Source organism: Salvelinus sp. IW2-2015, unplaced genomic scaffold, assembly GCF_002910315.2.
Source record: "Salvelinus sp. IW2-2015 unplaced genomic scaffold, ASM291031v2 Un_scaffold2331, whole genome shotgun sequence".
Lineage (NCBI taxonomy): Eukaryota > Metazoa > Chordata > Actinopteri > Salmoniformes > Salmonidae > Salvelinus > Salvelinus sp. IW2-2015.
The window spans coordinates 67377-83471 of NW_019943656.1; the positions used below are offsets into that span (position 1 = coordinate 67377).

The following is a 16095-nucleotide window of genomic DNA, read 5'->3' on the forward strand; positions in this document are numbered from 1 at the left end:
GAGTCAAAGTGCTTATTGAGTCAGTGAGTCAAGGTGCTTATTGAGTCAGTGAGTCAAAGTGCTTATTGAGTCAATGAGTCAAGGTGCTTATTGAGCCTGTCTCTCAATGGGGAGAAGATCCTGTCTTCTTTGGTTGAGCTATAGAGGATGAAGTCCTTCCCAACCAGAGATGACGAAGGATTTGCTATTATGCTTACTAACGGTAACTGCCATATCAGTGAATATGCTTTTACCCGTTACATACTTTACTATGCAGTGTTCGTCTCTCCGCAAGGTGTGTGTTGCTTACACGGACTATTGTGAGTACTACTTATGAGCACAAGCCATATCTGGGAATATGGTGTGTTTTGCACATTCTGCCTTTACTGTATAAGCTAATGCCATATCAGTGAATATGCTCTGCTTGTACTACAGGATGTGTGTTGTGAAATGTTTTGAAAAGAGTCCTATAGGTTGGTGTTTTATTCATATGTTCTCCCCAAATCCTGGAAAGACAAACATTTAAGCCAAGACAACTTGCTCACTATCTGTATTTAGGGGCTCGATTCAATCCGTATCGCGGGAAGTTCAGCGTTACAGCGTGAATAGAGGCCTAGAAGTTTCTATTTGCTAGGCTGGTAATCAAATTCTACAATAAGAATGATGTGAATTATAGCCTACTGATAAATATGGATTGGAAACCTGCTTGCACCTGATATGCACTTGTATCGGTCAGAACTTTCATTCTTTATTTGGAGAGAACATTGAACAAGCCATCCTTGTTTTTGCTTTTGAAACTTAGGTGTACTTTGATTTTAAAGTCATGTGGAATTTTGAAAATTACAGAGTCAGGTTTAAATTCTTATATTACATTTCAATGTTGTACACATGAGCTAAACTCCATCATCTATAACAATAGTGATTATAAGGAATGGAACTCTACCCAACTCTGATCGAGTGCTTCTTGATTCCTGCATTGCCACCGTGACAGCGCATAGTGTTCGTTTTATTTTTGCTGCTCTCGTGCAATTTTGTGTTCCTGTCCAGAATATCAGCTTGATTTTTTATGTTTATTTGAATGAGAGATAAGTTTATATGATGCTCAGATACCATATCAGTGTATATGTACAGAGTACTGACTCATTTCTGTCAGAAACAAACGCTTGCCTTCAAAGTCAAAAGCAATTTCTTCGATGAAATGATAAACATGTAACTAATATTTAGTTGCCAGGCCAGTGCGTCTGCATAAGTATTGCTACAAACTGCTTCTTTAAGAATTCTCTGCTGTTCTTATTAAAAATCTGCATATGGAAGCTGGTGGTTTATCGTGAAACATTTTACTATCGTAGTAGGTTGTGAATGAGAACCTGGACATTGTGTCAGTCAGCCCATCTACAGAGTCAAGGACTGTGCAATACATTCTTGGTGGACGTGACAATCTCCACGTTGATTGTTTAAAGTTACAATGAAATATACTCGCACACAATTATGGACTGAAGTCCTTGAGTTCTTTGCTGTAACTGCAGTTTGAATGGAAGTTCTTGGAAGAGTTTGTGAGGTTCTGGGAATTATGGCTTTGATCACTCAAGGTTCAGAACTAAGGAGAGTTATTATAGCCTCTTTATGGGCCAACCTATGACAAAGTGAAACAGTGAACTTTAAACATGCAAGGTGAGTTGAGGTTCGTCTACACACAGTAATCAACACAATGCTACTCTTAGCCATAGCAGACTCACATAAAGGCAAATACTTTTTTCCAATTACTTTTGTACTAGCTAGTAGCTAGCCTAGCCTAGCATAGCCAATATCAGTGTAGTAGCTAGCATAGCCTAGCCCTAACTGTCTGCTACCCACAATATCAGTGTAGTAGCTAGCATAGCCTAGCCCTAACTGTCTGCTACCCACAATTCAACAGTGTAGTAGCTAGCATAGCCTAGCCCTAACTGTCTGCTACCCACAATTTCAGTGTAGTAGCTAGCATAGCCTAGCCCTAACTGTCTGCTACCCACAATTTCAGTGTAGTAGCTAGCATAGCCTAGCCCTAACTGTCTGCTACCCCAATTTCAAGTGTAGTAGCCTAGCATAGCCTAGCCCTAACTGTCTGCTACCCACAATATCAGTGTAGTAGCTAGCATAGCCTAGCCCTAACTGTCTGCTACCCACAATATCACTGTTGTTAAGACACTTATTTCAAAGATAATGCACACTGCCTAACTTATCAGTCAGCTTACTCCTCAGGTGTAAAACACACACTGGTGTCGGTGACTAAGTGCTCAATTCAATCCATATCACTGAAGCGTTACAGATTTCGCAATAGAAATGTAAAGGTCATTTCCGATTGAGCCCGACATGCAGCGTTTACCGTGAAAGCCAACATTGCCTTTGAATTTCAATTGGACTTTAGAGCAGAATTTGCCACAATACGGATTGATTGAATAGAGGCCTAAACCTTATGGGTTGTCTAGTCATTTTTCCTCTGAATGATCTTTTATTGGTAAAATACATTACATTTAATTTAAAAACACACTAAGATTTGTCCAATAGGTGAGGACAATCCAAACCTTCAGACACCTCAAGTCATATGTCATGGGAACTGACGTGAAGCTGCATTACAGCAAACATACTATATGGTGGTAATCTGCAAGTCAAATCAGGTAGACAATTCCATATCTACAAACACAAACTCCTGAATAAAGACGAATGTGTAGATTGCAACGAATCTCTGTCTCCAGCATGCAGACGTGTTACAGTAGGCTAACCCACCACAAACCCATTCGTGTTAAAGTAGGCTAATCCACCACAAACCCATTCGTGTTAAAGTAGGCTAATCCACCACAAACGCCAACATTCATTACAAGGGCTCAACTTTGGTAAAACATTTTTACCCAGTCAGATAAACAGTCCAAACAGCCTACCCAACTGCTCGGAGGCGTCCACATGGTCCTAAAGCACACCGATGCCATGTTTTGTATCACATTCCAAATATAAAACTGGGGGGGGGGGGCAAAAATGCAATTTCAGGATGTGGGGGGGACATGCCCCTCCATCCCCAGTGAAAGTTGCACCCCTGATTCATTACGTGATGATATCTCCCTGATGGAAAATTAATCTTGAGTATGTTTTGAGACATGGGAGCTGGTTTACCAGTAGCTTAGTGTTCCCTTCAATATATTAAAAGATTGTCTCAGTGATGTAACAGTAGTCGGACTTGACAGTTGTGGGACGGGTCATGTTGTCGGTCACGTTATCAACAGTTCACATGATTGTTTGTCTGTCATACAGAGTTCTATCACAGGAATTTTATTTCACATTCATTTCTTCATTTCTTTATTTGTCCCTGAGCGTCTCTGAAGCCATCTTTCAACTCCTTGACAAAAGTCTCCCTCACTCTTCTGAACCGGGTCCCGATGTCACCAACGTCTCGGGGAATCCGGCCGTTAGCCTCTTGCCGAACCTGGCGTAGGGTGTCTGACTTCAGGACCTTCGCCGTTGCACCCCTCCCAGCGATTTGTGCTTTGATGATCGCAAAAGCTGCGATCTGTGCCGCACGTCGGATAGGACGAGACTCCGCTAGTTTCTCAATGACTCGTGGATTGTTCAGGAAAGAGAACAACATACGAATGATGGCCATCTCGTACAGTAAATAAATGGTCTTGTTACCTGTAAAACAAACGACAGACAGTTTATGTTATTTCACTGCCCAGAGTTAGCTAACCAGCTAGTCAGCTGAGCTAGCTACTCGTGGTAGTTAGCTGCCTTCCGGAAAATACGTTAGTTCATGAGAAAACATCAATACTCTTTTTATTATTATTACATGCAGGTAAGGAACCACTGGTAAAATTAAGATTAATATCGAAGAGTTTCTCACATACTTCCTTGTTCATTCAGATGACCGCTACTTTGAGACGCGAGGTTACATCAGAGACACACTATTCTGCCAGCAGCATAAAAGATGACGTCAATTTGTTTGGTAATAAAGAATCCTTCAAAATAAAAGCCTGCATTTTAAAACATTGCAACGTGGATAACTAATTCAAAAGATATTACATTTTAATCAATGTCCATTTTTATTGTGCTAATAAGTAAATACAAGAACGAATTTATAGAAACAATTGCAAATCTGCTTCTTAAGACCACTATCGATGTATTATGAGCGAAATGGCAGTGGACACGCTTTTATGTGCAAATATTGATATAATAACCATCATATCGAAACCTGGAGTTACGCAATGACAGGTTGTGTGGTCCTCCCACTACGACTCCATAAAGCATGTAGTTTATTAGGCTACAGATGAAATAAATTATGATGAACTTCACAGGGTATTGAAAGTGCAAGGTGGTGAGCTTGATGCTTTGTTCCAATAAATATCAAGGGTCTTATTCTGGTGACATGATCATCGATGCTTGGCTACCGTTTGACAAATTAAAATAACCTCACTCTTTTGTCCATAATAATGTCATCATGTAGGCTGTACCCAGACTGTATCTGCATGCTGTTGGGTAGAGCGCACCTGCCAATACCAGASTGGGCACATTCGCTATAAAACGCAAAATTTTTTCGTGACAAAATCATCAGTAGATTTGAAAATGTGATGGAAACCCATTTAACTTTTAATTTTTATTTGGTACATGGGAATTTTACCACAAAAGTCATTTTTATGTGTCGTATGTTCATCACGCACAGACTTCTATCCACAACAAGAACATTTGAACATTTTATTTATGCATATTTTAGAATATTTGCATGAAAATCTGTTGCCAATTGGATGGAAAACTAGCAATAGAATGGAAATATCGTTACAAAAAAAAACAGGAAATCACATTAATTGCACTGCCCCTTTAAAAAAAAACAGGAAATCACATTAATTGCACTGCCCCTTTAAAAAAAAAACAGGAAATCACATTAATTGCACTGCCCCTTTAAAAAAAACAGGAAATCACATTAATTGCACTGCCCCTTTAAAAAAAAACAACACTAAAACTAAAACAGGCTGATTCACATACTTAATTGCCTGCTGATGGGTCAACTGTGGATGGTCTTCCCATTGATTAAAACTGATTAGGTAGGTTTATGCCACCAGAACACACCCAATTTGCCAACAGTTGCCTGGACTTCACAGAAACATGAACATTCATACAGTTGCATTGTATTTTCTACAAACCGATTTGATATGAATATTGAATTGAAAAAAAATGCAACTGATATCGATACAGATTTTCCATTTCGGTGCCCATAACTCATTTAATGGATTTATTCTATAAGTGATTGAAATGACTGAATTGTATCATAGTGTGTGTTAAACCAGTGGTTCTCAACATTTTCCAGTCACTGTGCCAATTCTGCTCTGCCTGGAGTACCCCTGAAGTACCCTCTCATATGCATTTTACCAGTAGGCCTATGGTCTCATTGGTCTTCTCAAGTACAGCCTGTGGATAGACCTAGTACCCCGAGGGGTCCTAGTACCCCTGGTTGGCAACCACTGTGTTGGACCATGAATTAACTGACACATTTGATGAAATTTCAGACCCATGTTTCACAACACAGGTACTATACTTTTTATATATAGCCCAAAATGTATTTGGGGTTTCAAATAGAGTGTATTGCATTGTGGCCAATGTAATGAGCTGAGTAGAAAGTGTTTCTGGGTATACAGACCTCAGTCCCCCATGAAATAACACCATATATAGATTCTACAGATCCTAGTGAGTAATTACAACCCTACTTTTACTTTGGCATCTAGAATAGTTTTCTCTCTGTAAGACAATATGTATTTAATGTAGTGTACTGCATTGGGGACATTTATTTTACCTTGGAACTTGTTTTAAAAAACACATTTAATGCAAATGTCCGTTAAATATGAACAAATATGAATCATTGTTAATGTTCAGAGAATAATTTTTGATATATGAAAAAATAAAGGATAATTACACTTTTTTACTATTACGTGGGGACTTTTATTTTGAATATTTCTAAATTCCGTGACCCGGAAGTACTTTTTTAGTGTTGTTGACGAGACATTGGTGTAAGGAACACATTTCTCCGCTCATCTTTGAAGAGACACAATGTCTATTAAATTGAATGCGCTATTCAGCGACTCCTACGTTGATGTAAGCCAATACAGAGACCAACATTTTAAGGTAAGGAATAGTTTAAATCAATCGGGAACCAACCAGTAGAATAGTTTTGCTAGCTAACGTTAGATATCTGTTGCGCTAGCAAGCTACCGGTAGCTTGCAGCGTGCTGTCTTTTCTTTCAGACAAACGTTGTTAATCACTTACCTGTGGCTTTCAAACCATGAATATTGTATTTAAGGATGTTTTCCTCCTAGGAATGGGTCAAAAAGTGTTTTCAAAAAGACCAACCTGTAATTAGCTACAGTTTAAAGAGCAAATCAAAATGACCTCTCATTAGTCTGGTCTAAGAGTCTAGACATAACATAATAAATGTAAATCCGAGACATTGAAATTAGTATGATATGTTTGGTATGGTTACATGAGATGGAATCTTATTTAAAGCGTATATTATACTGCAAACGTTTACCCATATTAGTGGTGAATAATACTAACAGCTAATGTTAGTGTAATTGGCCTCCTGACTGCAGTTACTACTCTTCTAAAGATGTTCTCCCCTCTCCATCCTCYAGGGAAATCGATATGAGCAAGAGAAACTGCTGAAACAGGCTAACACGCTCTACGTGGGCAACCTGTCCTTTTACACCACAGAGGAACAAGTGTATGAGCTCTTCTCCAAGAGTGGGGATGTGAAAAGAATAATCATCGGCCTGGATAAGGTGAAGAAGACGGCGTGCGGATTCTGCTTCGTCGAGTATCCTTTWAAAAAAAACTTGTGGATGTTGTGTTTTGGTTCAAGATTTTTAATTCTATACCCATACACTTAGGGTTGCCGGATCCAGATTGAAACTAGTCCTACACCTAAAAGGACCCAGATTAAGCMTAGTCCTATCAATCAAATGTATTTATAAAGCCCTTYTTACATCAGCCGATGTAGTCCTACACTAAATCACAATCAGTGGAGATTGACCATCGGAAGTCCTTTTAGTCCAATAGTAGGCTTAATCTGTGTTCCTGGAAACTGGCACCTTGACCCCTGTACCAGATACTACACGCGTACAGATGCTGAAAATGCTATGAGGTTTGTCAACGGGACACGTCTGGATGATCGCATCATCAGAACGGACTGGGACGCTGGTTTTAAAGAGGGCAGGCAGTATGGCCGTGGCAAGTCCGGTGGTCAGGTAAATTTACMCAGGAGAAATGCACGTTTACTACCTCAGAGACAACAACAGTGGTATATTAGTTATCTCTTGTATATTAGTTCTCTAWCTCTGGTTGTTTATATTGGAATTGATAGTTTTCACAAAATTKTAGTTTTCATTAAAGTGGTACCGTTAACTGGCTATTGTTTGGATGAGAACTTTGAAAGTGACAACACTATAACATTACTGTATTATCAACAGGATAAAACATGTTCAATGTTAATGGGTTATGTAATTGTGACCGTGTTGTCTTACTGTTCTGGAACTATCATGAGGAGACAAAGCTCACAGTTCTGTGTCAACTCCTAATAGACCCAAATACTTAACAGGGTCTGTGGCAAAACAAACAAGTCAATCTCTTTTTCTCCTCAGGTCAGAGACGAATACAGACAAGATTATGACCCAGCCCGGGGGGGCTATGGGAAAGTCGTCTCACGGCCATAAAAACTCTAACTAATGTCATGAGCCTGAGTCAACATGTTATCTGCTGATTCTTTGGGCTATGGGGAAACTAATGTCATGAGCCTGAGTCAACATGTTATCTGCTGATTCTTTGCCTTTTTCCAGGTCAGAGATGAATATAGACAAGATTATGACCCTGCTCGGGGTGGATATGGGAAATTAGCTCAGCTGCAGAGACCTCCCGAGGGACGGAACAGTTTTTAGTTTGGTGAATTTGATCTGGGTTGAATTTGGGTTCCAAGCAGACTGCCAGAGTTTCCTATTATGACTCGTTTATTTAGAAGTCTTCTGTGAAGCATTTTTCAGTTAGCCATAGTTCTAACAGTCAGTGTGACACACGTTTACAAATGTAATTGTCTCCCAAACTGTATACTTTCAAAAATAAATCTTTTTATAAAGTTTTTTATTTTCTTAATGTATCTACTATATAAACTGGAACACTACTTTGGGAATGTGGAGCAACTTTTCTGATTGGATTGAGTAGTTTCTCATGGATGAAGTGTGTGTGTTTAAGGCCCATGGAGGTGATACTGATGTCTTTTCAGAATGTATGGCTCCTACGGTTGCCATCAGTATTGCCTCCATGGGCCTTAAACAGCCAGCAGTGAACCTGTGTTTACACACAGAGAAGCTACGGACCTAAAACTTGCCTGTTCGAGTTGCGACAACTACAGCAATTTTGACTAACCTTAACCTAATTCTCCCAACCTGCTGCGTAGGCTAGAAACCGTGTCCCCACACCAGGATTCAATAGGATCGCAGGTTATAGGCATTGTGGCTTTTAAAGGCGATTTCCGACTGCGCCGACAGATGCAGCGTTATCTTGAATGGGATCTGTGACTGCAGGAACATTACTTTTTAATTTAAAGCTGCAATGCCAATAGTCTGCGATCGGATTCAATCTGTAGTGCGGCTGACATTTTAAAAGCAACGTTACCGCATTCACATGTCGGCTCAATCGGAAATTACCTTTAAATGTAAACTGTATCAGGGAATCACCACACACTTGCTCCTCTGTCAGAGAAACCCTTTTGTTACACCAAGTAACTTTACAAACTCCATATCACTGACCATTAAACATCCTCATGTGGGAGATTGTTTGCTGATCGAGTTGACAAACATCTGCTCTTTTGTCAATTTCAGAGAGTAAACCACCGAATTGAAGAGAATTGGAATTTCAGTGTAGTTCCTGAATTGAAATGGAATTGACCCTGTTCTCTAAATAATAAGCATAAWGGAATCATCGTGGCTGGGCATCCTAACAACCCTGTGCTCTCTGTCATCTCAACATTACTTAAAACTAAAGTGTTTGAATGTATTCAGGGATTAACTTGGGAAGGAAACTGATCCATTTTAGGATGAGACAGCATACATTGGGAACCTATTTGAGGACAGTTTACCCATCTAGAGAATCCCAATTTAATCTCCTCTAGGTGTGTATCAGCATAACCCTGACTACAACACTAACATAGTAACTTAAGTACAAATGAACTGAACAAAATTCAATCAAAATCAGAAAGTTTCTCAAAGAAGATCAACCAGATTACAGAGTGATCTGTGAACATGATCTCTTCAAATGGTACAATAGCATTGTTTACACCTTGCACCACCATGTGAGTTTCGTGATCTGATCAATTTGACCTAACCACTATCTGGATCAAGGTTTGTCGCATCTACCCATTGCAGAAAAAAGTTTATTTATTTAAAGACAGTTACTGATGCCATAAATCAATGGTGCTAACTGGTATGATGACTGAAATGGTTTTGAACATCCAGATCTGTTCACACTTGATTGATATCCAGACACTTTAATCGTCTACACCCGTCTTAAAAATGTGGGCACAATCAGAATGTGGACAACAGCACAAAAGGCACATGTTAGCACCAGGTATACACTGGGCTCAAATGTGCATTAATGACAGACAGTATAGATGGGATTCAGCAATTTCTACAGCAGCATTTTCTCATCTACAACCTGTTTGTGGACCAGCACCCTCAGATGGGGGACTGACACCACCTAAGTGATTGGTGATCCTCCAATGAGGAAGATGGCCCGGCCAGCTATGGTTCTCATACAATAAAAGGCTTAGAAACTGTTCTACAGCAGTATCATTAAATTCTTCCTCAGTACACTAAAATGTCAAGATATACTTATTGTTTTAACAGCGTATTTTCAACAGAAGCAGGAAGAGGTGTGTGTTGTCATGAAGCCATTCTCAGTGGAGCATCATGGTTAATCATAACTAACTCCCCGATAACAAACGTGGAGTTTCTCAAGAACTAAGAAGCGGTTCGAGATTAWGTAACATTAAAACAGTATATTCAGTTAAAAGCTAGCCTTCGATGAGTTATTGTTCTCTACCTCACTAGTCAGGCAAACACTACATGATATAAAACAAGAACCTTCAAGTTTCACCTACTRTCCCATATAATCTCCTGTTTACATTTCAAGAACTGAAGCTAGGAAACGTGTCGTAAACACTGGTAGGCCCATTACCGGCCTCTGAAACCTACCAGCAGTGTTCGCTCCAGGTCAGCCAGTCAGTCAGCAGTGGAAACTTTGTGGACGTCAACTCAAAAGAAATTCAAAAGTCTCTCTCATTATCAAGGTATAAAAAAAAAAAGTCCCACCTATGCACCGCTGGCCCTCCACTGAAGGACAGATGGTTACCATCTCTGTGTCTTTAGTCAAACAACGTGTCCTGTTTCCACCGCACTTCATTCAGCTTCTTGGCTCGTCATGTTTTAAAGTATTAATGGCCCTTCCACAATAAGGGTCAAACAGTCGTTAAGCCCACGGTCCAGTGGAGAGGCAGGTGTACTCTCTGAGCTGGGACACTGCGGTTGATCAGTCATTCAGTTTACAGTCACAGAGCTCTTTGTAAATCCTCTTGCGGACTTTGGGCATGTCATCCTGTGTAAACTGCAGCGGCTCTTTCAATGCCAGGCACTTGCAGTACTGAGAGAGAAACAAAGCGGGGGAAGAGTTAATAAGACAGATTCACCACAAGGTGTGTGTGTGTGTGTGTGTGTGTGTGTGTGTGTGTGTGTGTGGAATTTACAGTACGAGGGGGAAATGCCCCACTCACCTCCAAGATGAAGACCCCACAATCGCTGTCGTTCTTCTGTTGAGGAATACCCTGAGGGTGGGAACCAATCAGAGATACTGGTCAACACACAGTCAATCAGAAAGCATGAGAGAGAGAGAACAGTCACATGGTACCATCTGAAACAATACCTTGTTTATAGTCGTCTTCCAGCCTTTCTGATATCCAGTTTGTTTCTTCTCCTCGGCCTCAGCCAGGATGTAACTCAGGATGTTCTGTGGGCCAGATGAACAGAGGAAGACAGAAGGGTTTAGTTAAATAGTTCACAACTGGACTCCTTCGGGGTTCCCACAATGTGGACAGCGTAGACCAGGTGTCAAACTCATTCCACGGAGGGCCGAGTGTCTGCGGGTTTTCGCTCCACCCTTTAACTTGATGAAATAAGGTCACTAATTMGTTTTAAAAAACTCCCCTCACCTGGTTGCCTGTCTTAATCATTGAAAGGAAAACCCGCAGACACTASGCCCTCTGTGGAATGAGTTTGACACCGATGACGTAGACCAATGATAAAGGCTCATCAAATCAAACCAATGTTCCTCAGGTCTAGGATAAAAAGTCAGAAGCAATCTGAGTTTGATAGAGAGGCAGAGGACTGTAAAGTGTGAGCGTACCTCCATGGTGTATTTGAAAACGATGCCCTGGGAGTCATAATAGTGGATGTGGTGGTTGGCTATATCCACTGTGATCAGGGACCAGTGAATCTCCAGGTGGATAGGAATCAACAACAGCCTCTTAGAAAACAGATCCACCTGAGAGACAGAGAGAGAGAGAGACAGAGACAGAGAGACACCAGATTAACTACAATCGTTGACATATTCTAATTTAGCTAGTTCTGTGTCACTGACAGTCTCAGATAAACAGTGAGCCTTTACATTTCTGGTCCTGCGGGTTATATCTTAACAAACTAGCGATAAATTGGCTGCATCTTCAATGACCTACCACCAGCTTACCTTTTTGGTCCATCTCTTAACCCCTTCGTAGCCTTTGGCCACCAGCTGCCTGTGGAAAAAGCTGTTGAAGAAATGAACCTGCAGGAGAAAATAGGAAAACATTCAGTAACCTTGGTAACCAAACAGAAGACCACCACCATCCTAACAATTCCCTTTCACAATTAACCCTTCGTTGAACCTTCTGATCAAGGATCCAAAATGAATGTACCTTGTTCTGTGTAGCCTCCATGATCAATTCTCCATACATGTTTATCACCTAGACACACACGACAGAAACATGGCAACGTTTGAATTTCAGGTTAGATAAYACGTAGGTGAATAAGTTTATAAGCAGCAAGCACACAGTTTCCTATCGACCAAAGCTACCTGGTCGTTGACCCAGTTTTGGTCATCCAGTGTGGACAGGTCCTCCAGGGTCAGAGTGTGCTTGTTGTAGTCCACCTTGAAGCACTTCATAGAGGTGGAGGCGAGACCCGCTTTGTACTTCATCATTTCTGAATGGATGTTTAGCTTCCTAGTACAGAGAAATTAACAGAGATGCTAACGGCATAACAATGGAAATCAACAATGAAATTGAAGCTGGTTTGTATCTCAAACGACTCCTACTTGTCATGGAGGTCAGTGTTACACTTGTTCTTCAGATGCTCCAGGACGTCAGTCTCACTGAGGGGGATAAAGCTGCCGTACTTCACATAGAAGAACGCCAGGAACTCTGAGGGAGAGAGACAGGACAGGAATCAATAATAAGTAAAGTAATATGAACTTAAAATGTATTTGATTTAAAAAAAATCATAGTTACAACAAAAGTCTAGTACCATGTATAAGGTCTATGATTACTTCATGGATGTTGTCTTCAGGGTTGGGTTGCTGTGCTGGGTCTGAGACACAGTCCTCCTCTGTCTCAGGGCTTGGAGCCCACACTCCCACCTCACAGTAACCTCTGTGGTCCCACAGAGCGAAGGGGTGGAGGGTGCTGCATAACATAATGCCTGGGGAAACACAGGCTGTGGCTGATGGTTCCACCTCCATAGGGGCGCTACAGTCTGTTGGTTCCTCGTTGGGCACAGCAGATGTACCGTTGGAAAGGGAGACAGCTGCGTCACCAGCCTGGGGCTGCTTCATGACCTCCGTGTTAGAGTCGGTTACCGGCTGTTTGTTTAAACCACAACCATTCTCCTGCTCCATCTCCAGACCAGGGGCCTGCTCCCCCTCACACACAGCCCCTTCACAACCATTCTCCTGCTCCATCTCCAGACCAGGGGCCTGCTCCCCCTCACACACAGCCCCTTCACAACCATTCTCCTGCTCCATCTCTGAATCAGGAACATGCTCAACCACAGCCTTCATTATAGGTTGAACCACAGAGTTTGTTACCGGTTGAACCATAGCATTTGTTACCGGTTGAACCACAGACTTGGTCACCAGTTTAACCACAGTGTACGTTAACTTCTGACCCATAGAGTTCATTAAGGGTTGACCCATAGAGTTCATTAAGGGTTGACCCATAGAGTTCATTAAGGGTTGACCCATTGAGTCTGTTAAAGGTTGAAGTTGACCGACAGAGTTGGTTACAAGTTGAGCCACAACATTCATTACAGGTTGACTGACAGAGTTGGATACAGGTGGAGCCACAACATTCATTACAGGTTGACTGACAGAGTTGGTTACAGGTGGAGCCAAGGAGTTGGTTACCTCCTCCTCAACTGAGTCTTTCTCCAGCTCCTGTCGGATGGCTGTTACCTGCTCCTCTGTCATCTGGGTCTTCTCAGAAGAGTGGTGACCACCTGTCCTCTTGGTGGTCTCCCCCAGTGCCTGGCCCCTGCCCTTCCCCGGCTGGGCCCTGCGTTGTCTGGGCTTGCCACCTGGAGTCTTCCCATGTGGGTCCTTTCCATTGTGGTGCTTAGAGTTTGGCCCACAGCAGTCACATGCCTTGGGTGTCCTCTTCCTCCCAGAGGAGCGGCCATTGGTGCCCACCAGTGCCGGCGGTGGTGTTTGGGGGACTGAGACGTTATGAACCATGGCTCTGTCCTCAGCTACTACCCCATCCCTTCACAGCTGCCTCTGGCCCACAGTGCTGGTCCCAGCCCTCAGGGGCACTGAACCWGGGAGCTCCCCAGTAGATGGACTCTCTGCCTGAGTTGTGGGTGGATAGGGACCCTGGACTAGAGCTGGGATGATAAACCGAAAATTATCGACACCGACCATACTGATCACTTACCGCAGGCATTTTGCTGACATCGTTCATTAAGTAGCCTGCACATGAGAAATGCTAAGTTTGAAGTGAAATACATTTGTAAATATGGGTGATTGTTAATGGGACAATTGATGGCTACAACCATAAACTAGTAGTAGAATAAATTTWAAAAACTGTGGTGCAAAATGTTATAAAAATATAATTATATTTATCGATATCGCACCAATTCAGGCAATTTATTGCAATATTTTTGCCCATATCGCCCAGCTAACCTGCACCCTGGCTGGCCAGGTMGTTGACAGTTTCAGACTGAAGTCTTAGAGGGTGGAGAATGGAGATCCTTCTCAGGGGTTACGCCTTACAAGCCAAGGAAGAAGCTACATTGAAGGAAAGAGAGCTGTTAGGAGAGCTGTTAGCTTAAATGTGTGAAATTAATGTTCTAAGTTTATTTGATGAAAACAGTATTGTCGATAGATAGCTAGGCATATTAGAAGAAACTGGTGTGACCTGCTGTATTGTCAGATGTCCCAACAGTTTAATTAATGCACATTACATTATTACACATATTGCTAATCCTTTACTAAAATAACGTCAAGGAGTATCTAATAATGGTYATGTCTGCAACAAATAAAACATTCTGAGCAACTTATCACGTTTTGGGCAACTGAACTTGTCTGTGAGGTCGTTAGCTAGCTAATAGTGTGCTCAGCCATGTTTACAATAACTTGAGCTGCTTTTGCGTCTTGCAATCGACGATTGGATAACTATTCCTCTACTGTTGTAACGCTGTAGCGTGTGAATGTTGTGTATCTAAACACAGAAGAGTCATGACAACGTTGGAGTATCGAACAAGCTAGCTAGCATAGCAAGCTGACTATAGCTAGCTAGTAACACAAATGGTTTCCTGTTTCCATGGCTGAAAATGCGATCTACACAGATACATCGCTTTAACTCGTTCTTACAGTATCGATAAATCATAAGCACAACTAAAAAGCACATACATTACCACATTTCTGCAATCGTCAAACAAGTTTCAGCGATAACAAACAACTCTCACTTGTGTGATCAAACAATCCATCTCATTAGTTTGCCGTCGCTTACGGATTGCGTCACATTTCAGCGCAAACGGTTCTCACCTAGCTACCACAGTCACAAAGTCAAAATTGGTGGTCGTTATCAATAAAAAGTGCAGAGTGATCGATTTGTCTGCTGGCGGGTAAGAATACCCCCCAGCTCTGCTAAAACCATTGACACCTTCTTGCCGTTTAAGGTATTGTTAAAGAAATATGAACTATTTGGTTGTAATAGCATCACCTCTTGAAAAGCATAGTCAGAACTACACATTTCCGATTATTCTATGTATGACAAATGCGCACATTTAGCTCTATCATCAGAGTTGTACAACAAGTAACTGTGGAGCACATGGGGATGTGTGTTACTCCTCAGCCTTATTTAACCTTTTATTTAACTAGGCAAGTCAGTTAAGAACAAATTCTTATTTACAATGACGGCCTAGGAACAGAGGGTTAACTGCCTTGTTCAGGGGCAAAACGACAGATTTTTACCTTGCCAGCTCGGGGATTCGATCTAGTAACCTTTAGGTTACTGGTTCAAAGCTCTAACCACTAGGCTACCTGCCGCCCCAAAACCYTAACGGAAARGTTCACCCATTTTGAAGGTTATATTGTTTTTGTCCATCTCTGAGTGATGATATATCGACTCCCTAGGGGATTTCATGTTTTCATGAGTATCTTGAGTTATTGGCGTTCAAGCAGGCAGAAATCCGTCCGGTATGACGTAGCATCATGATAAACTCGCACTCACTACACTGGAAGTTTATAGGAATACTACTTTTAGATCGCCAAAAACGTATATCATACATGTCAGATTTCGATACTGGTCGATGTCATAACTCGGGAGGATGWCTTCTCTTGAATGAGCCATTGATCATATATTTGCGATATTCCTACCTTGAGAAATGTGTAATTTAAGGTCTAGCACATTTTTCCTGTTTGTCTGTCTCTTTAGTCCAGGGTGTATTGCATGGTGCCGTTGCCAGAGATATTATAGAAAGGAGATAGGAATCCAATGAATGAAGGAACTGATAACGCYTCACCCAGCAGAC

At 41.5% G+C, this 16095-nt stretch overlaps 2 protein-coding genes and 1 long non-coding RNA gene across 6 annotated transcripts; 1 reads left to right on the plus strand and 2 right to left on the minus strand.

Annotated features, from left to right (window-relative positions):
- Positions 1 to 2435: 2435 nt before the first annotated feature.
- LOC139025171 (uncharacterized) lies at positions 2436 to 3951 on the minus strand. Its single transcript, XR_011476629.1, has 2 exons — positions 3852 to 3951; positions 2436 to 3639 (listed from the first exon to the last, which is right to left on the minus strand). It is a non-coding gene; the product is annotated as an uncharacterized lncRNA (long non-coding RNA).
- Positions 3952 to 5967: 2016 nt separating this feature from the next.
- On the plus strand, positions 5968 to 8162 carry ncbp2 (nuclear cap binding protein subunit 2). The gene is made up of 4 exons (XM_024140912.2): positions 5968 to 6117; positions 6625 to 6806; positions 7098 to 7236; positions 7630 to 8162. Exons 1-4 carry the CDS (start codon positions 6043 to 6045, stop codon positions 7699 to 7701), a joined length of 468 nt encoding a protein of 155 aa, XP_023996680.1. The 5' UTR covers positions 5968 to 6042; the 3' UTR covers positions 7702 to 8162.
- Positions 8163 to 9511: 1349 nt separating this feature from the next.
- Positions 9512 to 16047, minus strand: LOC112073651 (sentrin-specific protease 5). Of its 4 annotated transcripts, none has more exons than XM_070440242.1 (11): positions 15941 to 16047; positions 14243 to 14347; positions 12592 to 13944; positions 12383 to 12488; positions 12143 to 12290; positions 11985 to 12032; positions 11777 to 11854; positions 11438 to 11575; positions 10958 to 11041; positions 10809 to 10859; positions 9512 to 10678 (listed from the first exon to the last, which is right to left on the minus strand). In XM_070440242.1, exons 3-11 carry the CDS (start codon positions 13793 to 13795, stop codon positions 10568 to 10570), a joined length of 1968 nt encoding a protein of 655 aa, XP_070296343.1. In that variant the 5' UTR covers positions 13796 to 13944; positions 14243 to 14347; positions 15941 to 16047; the 3' UTR covers positions 9512 to 10567. The 4 variants fall into 4 exon arrangements, with proteins under 4 accessions (XP_070296343.1, XP_023996678.1, XP_023996677.1 ...); XM_024140910.2 differs by lacking the exon at positions 15941 to 16047 and adding an exon at positions 15028 to 15178; XM_024140909.2 differs by lacking the exon at positions 15941 to 16047 and adding an exon at positions 14977 to 15178.
- Positions 16048 to 16095: the final 48 nt, after the last annotated feature.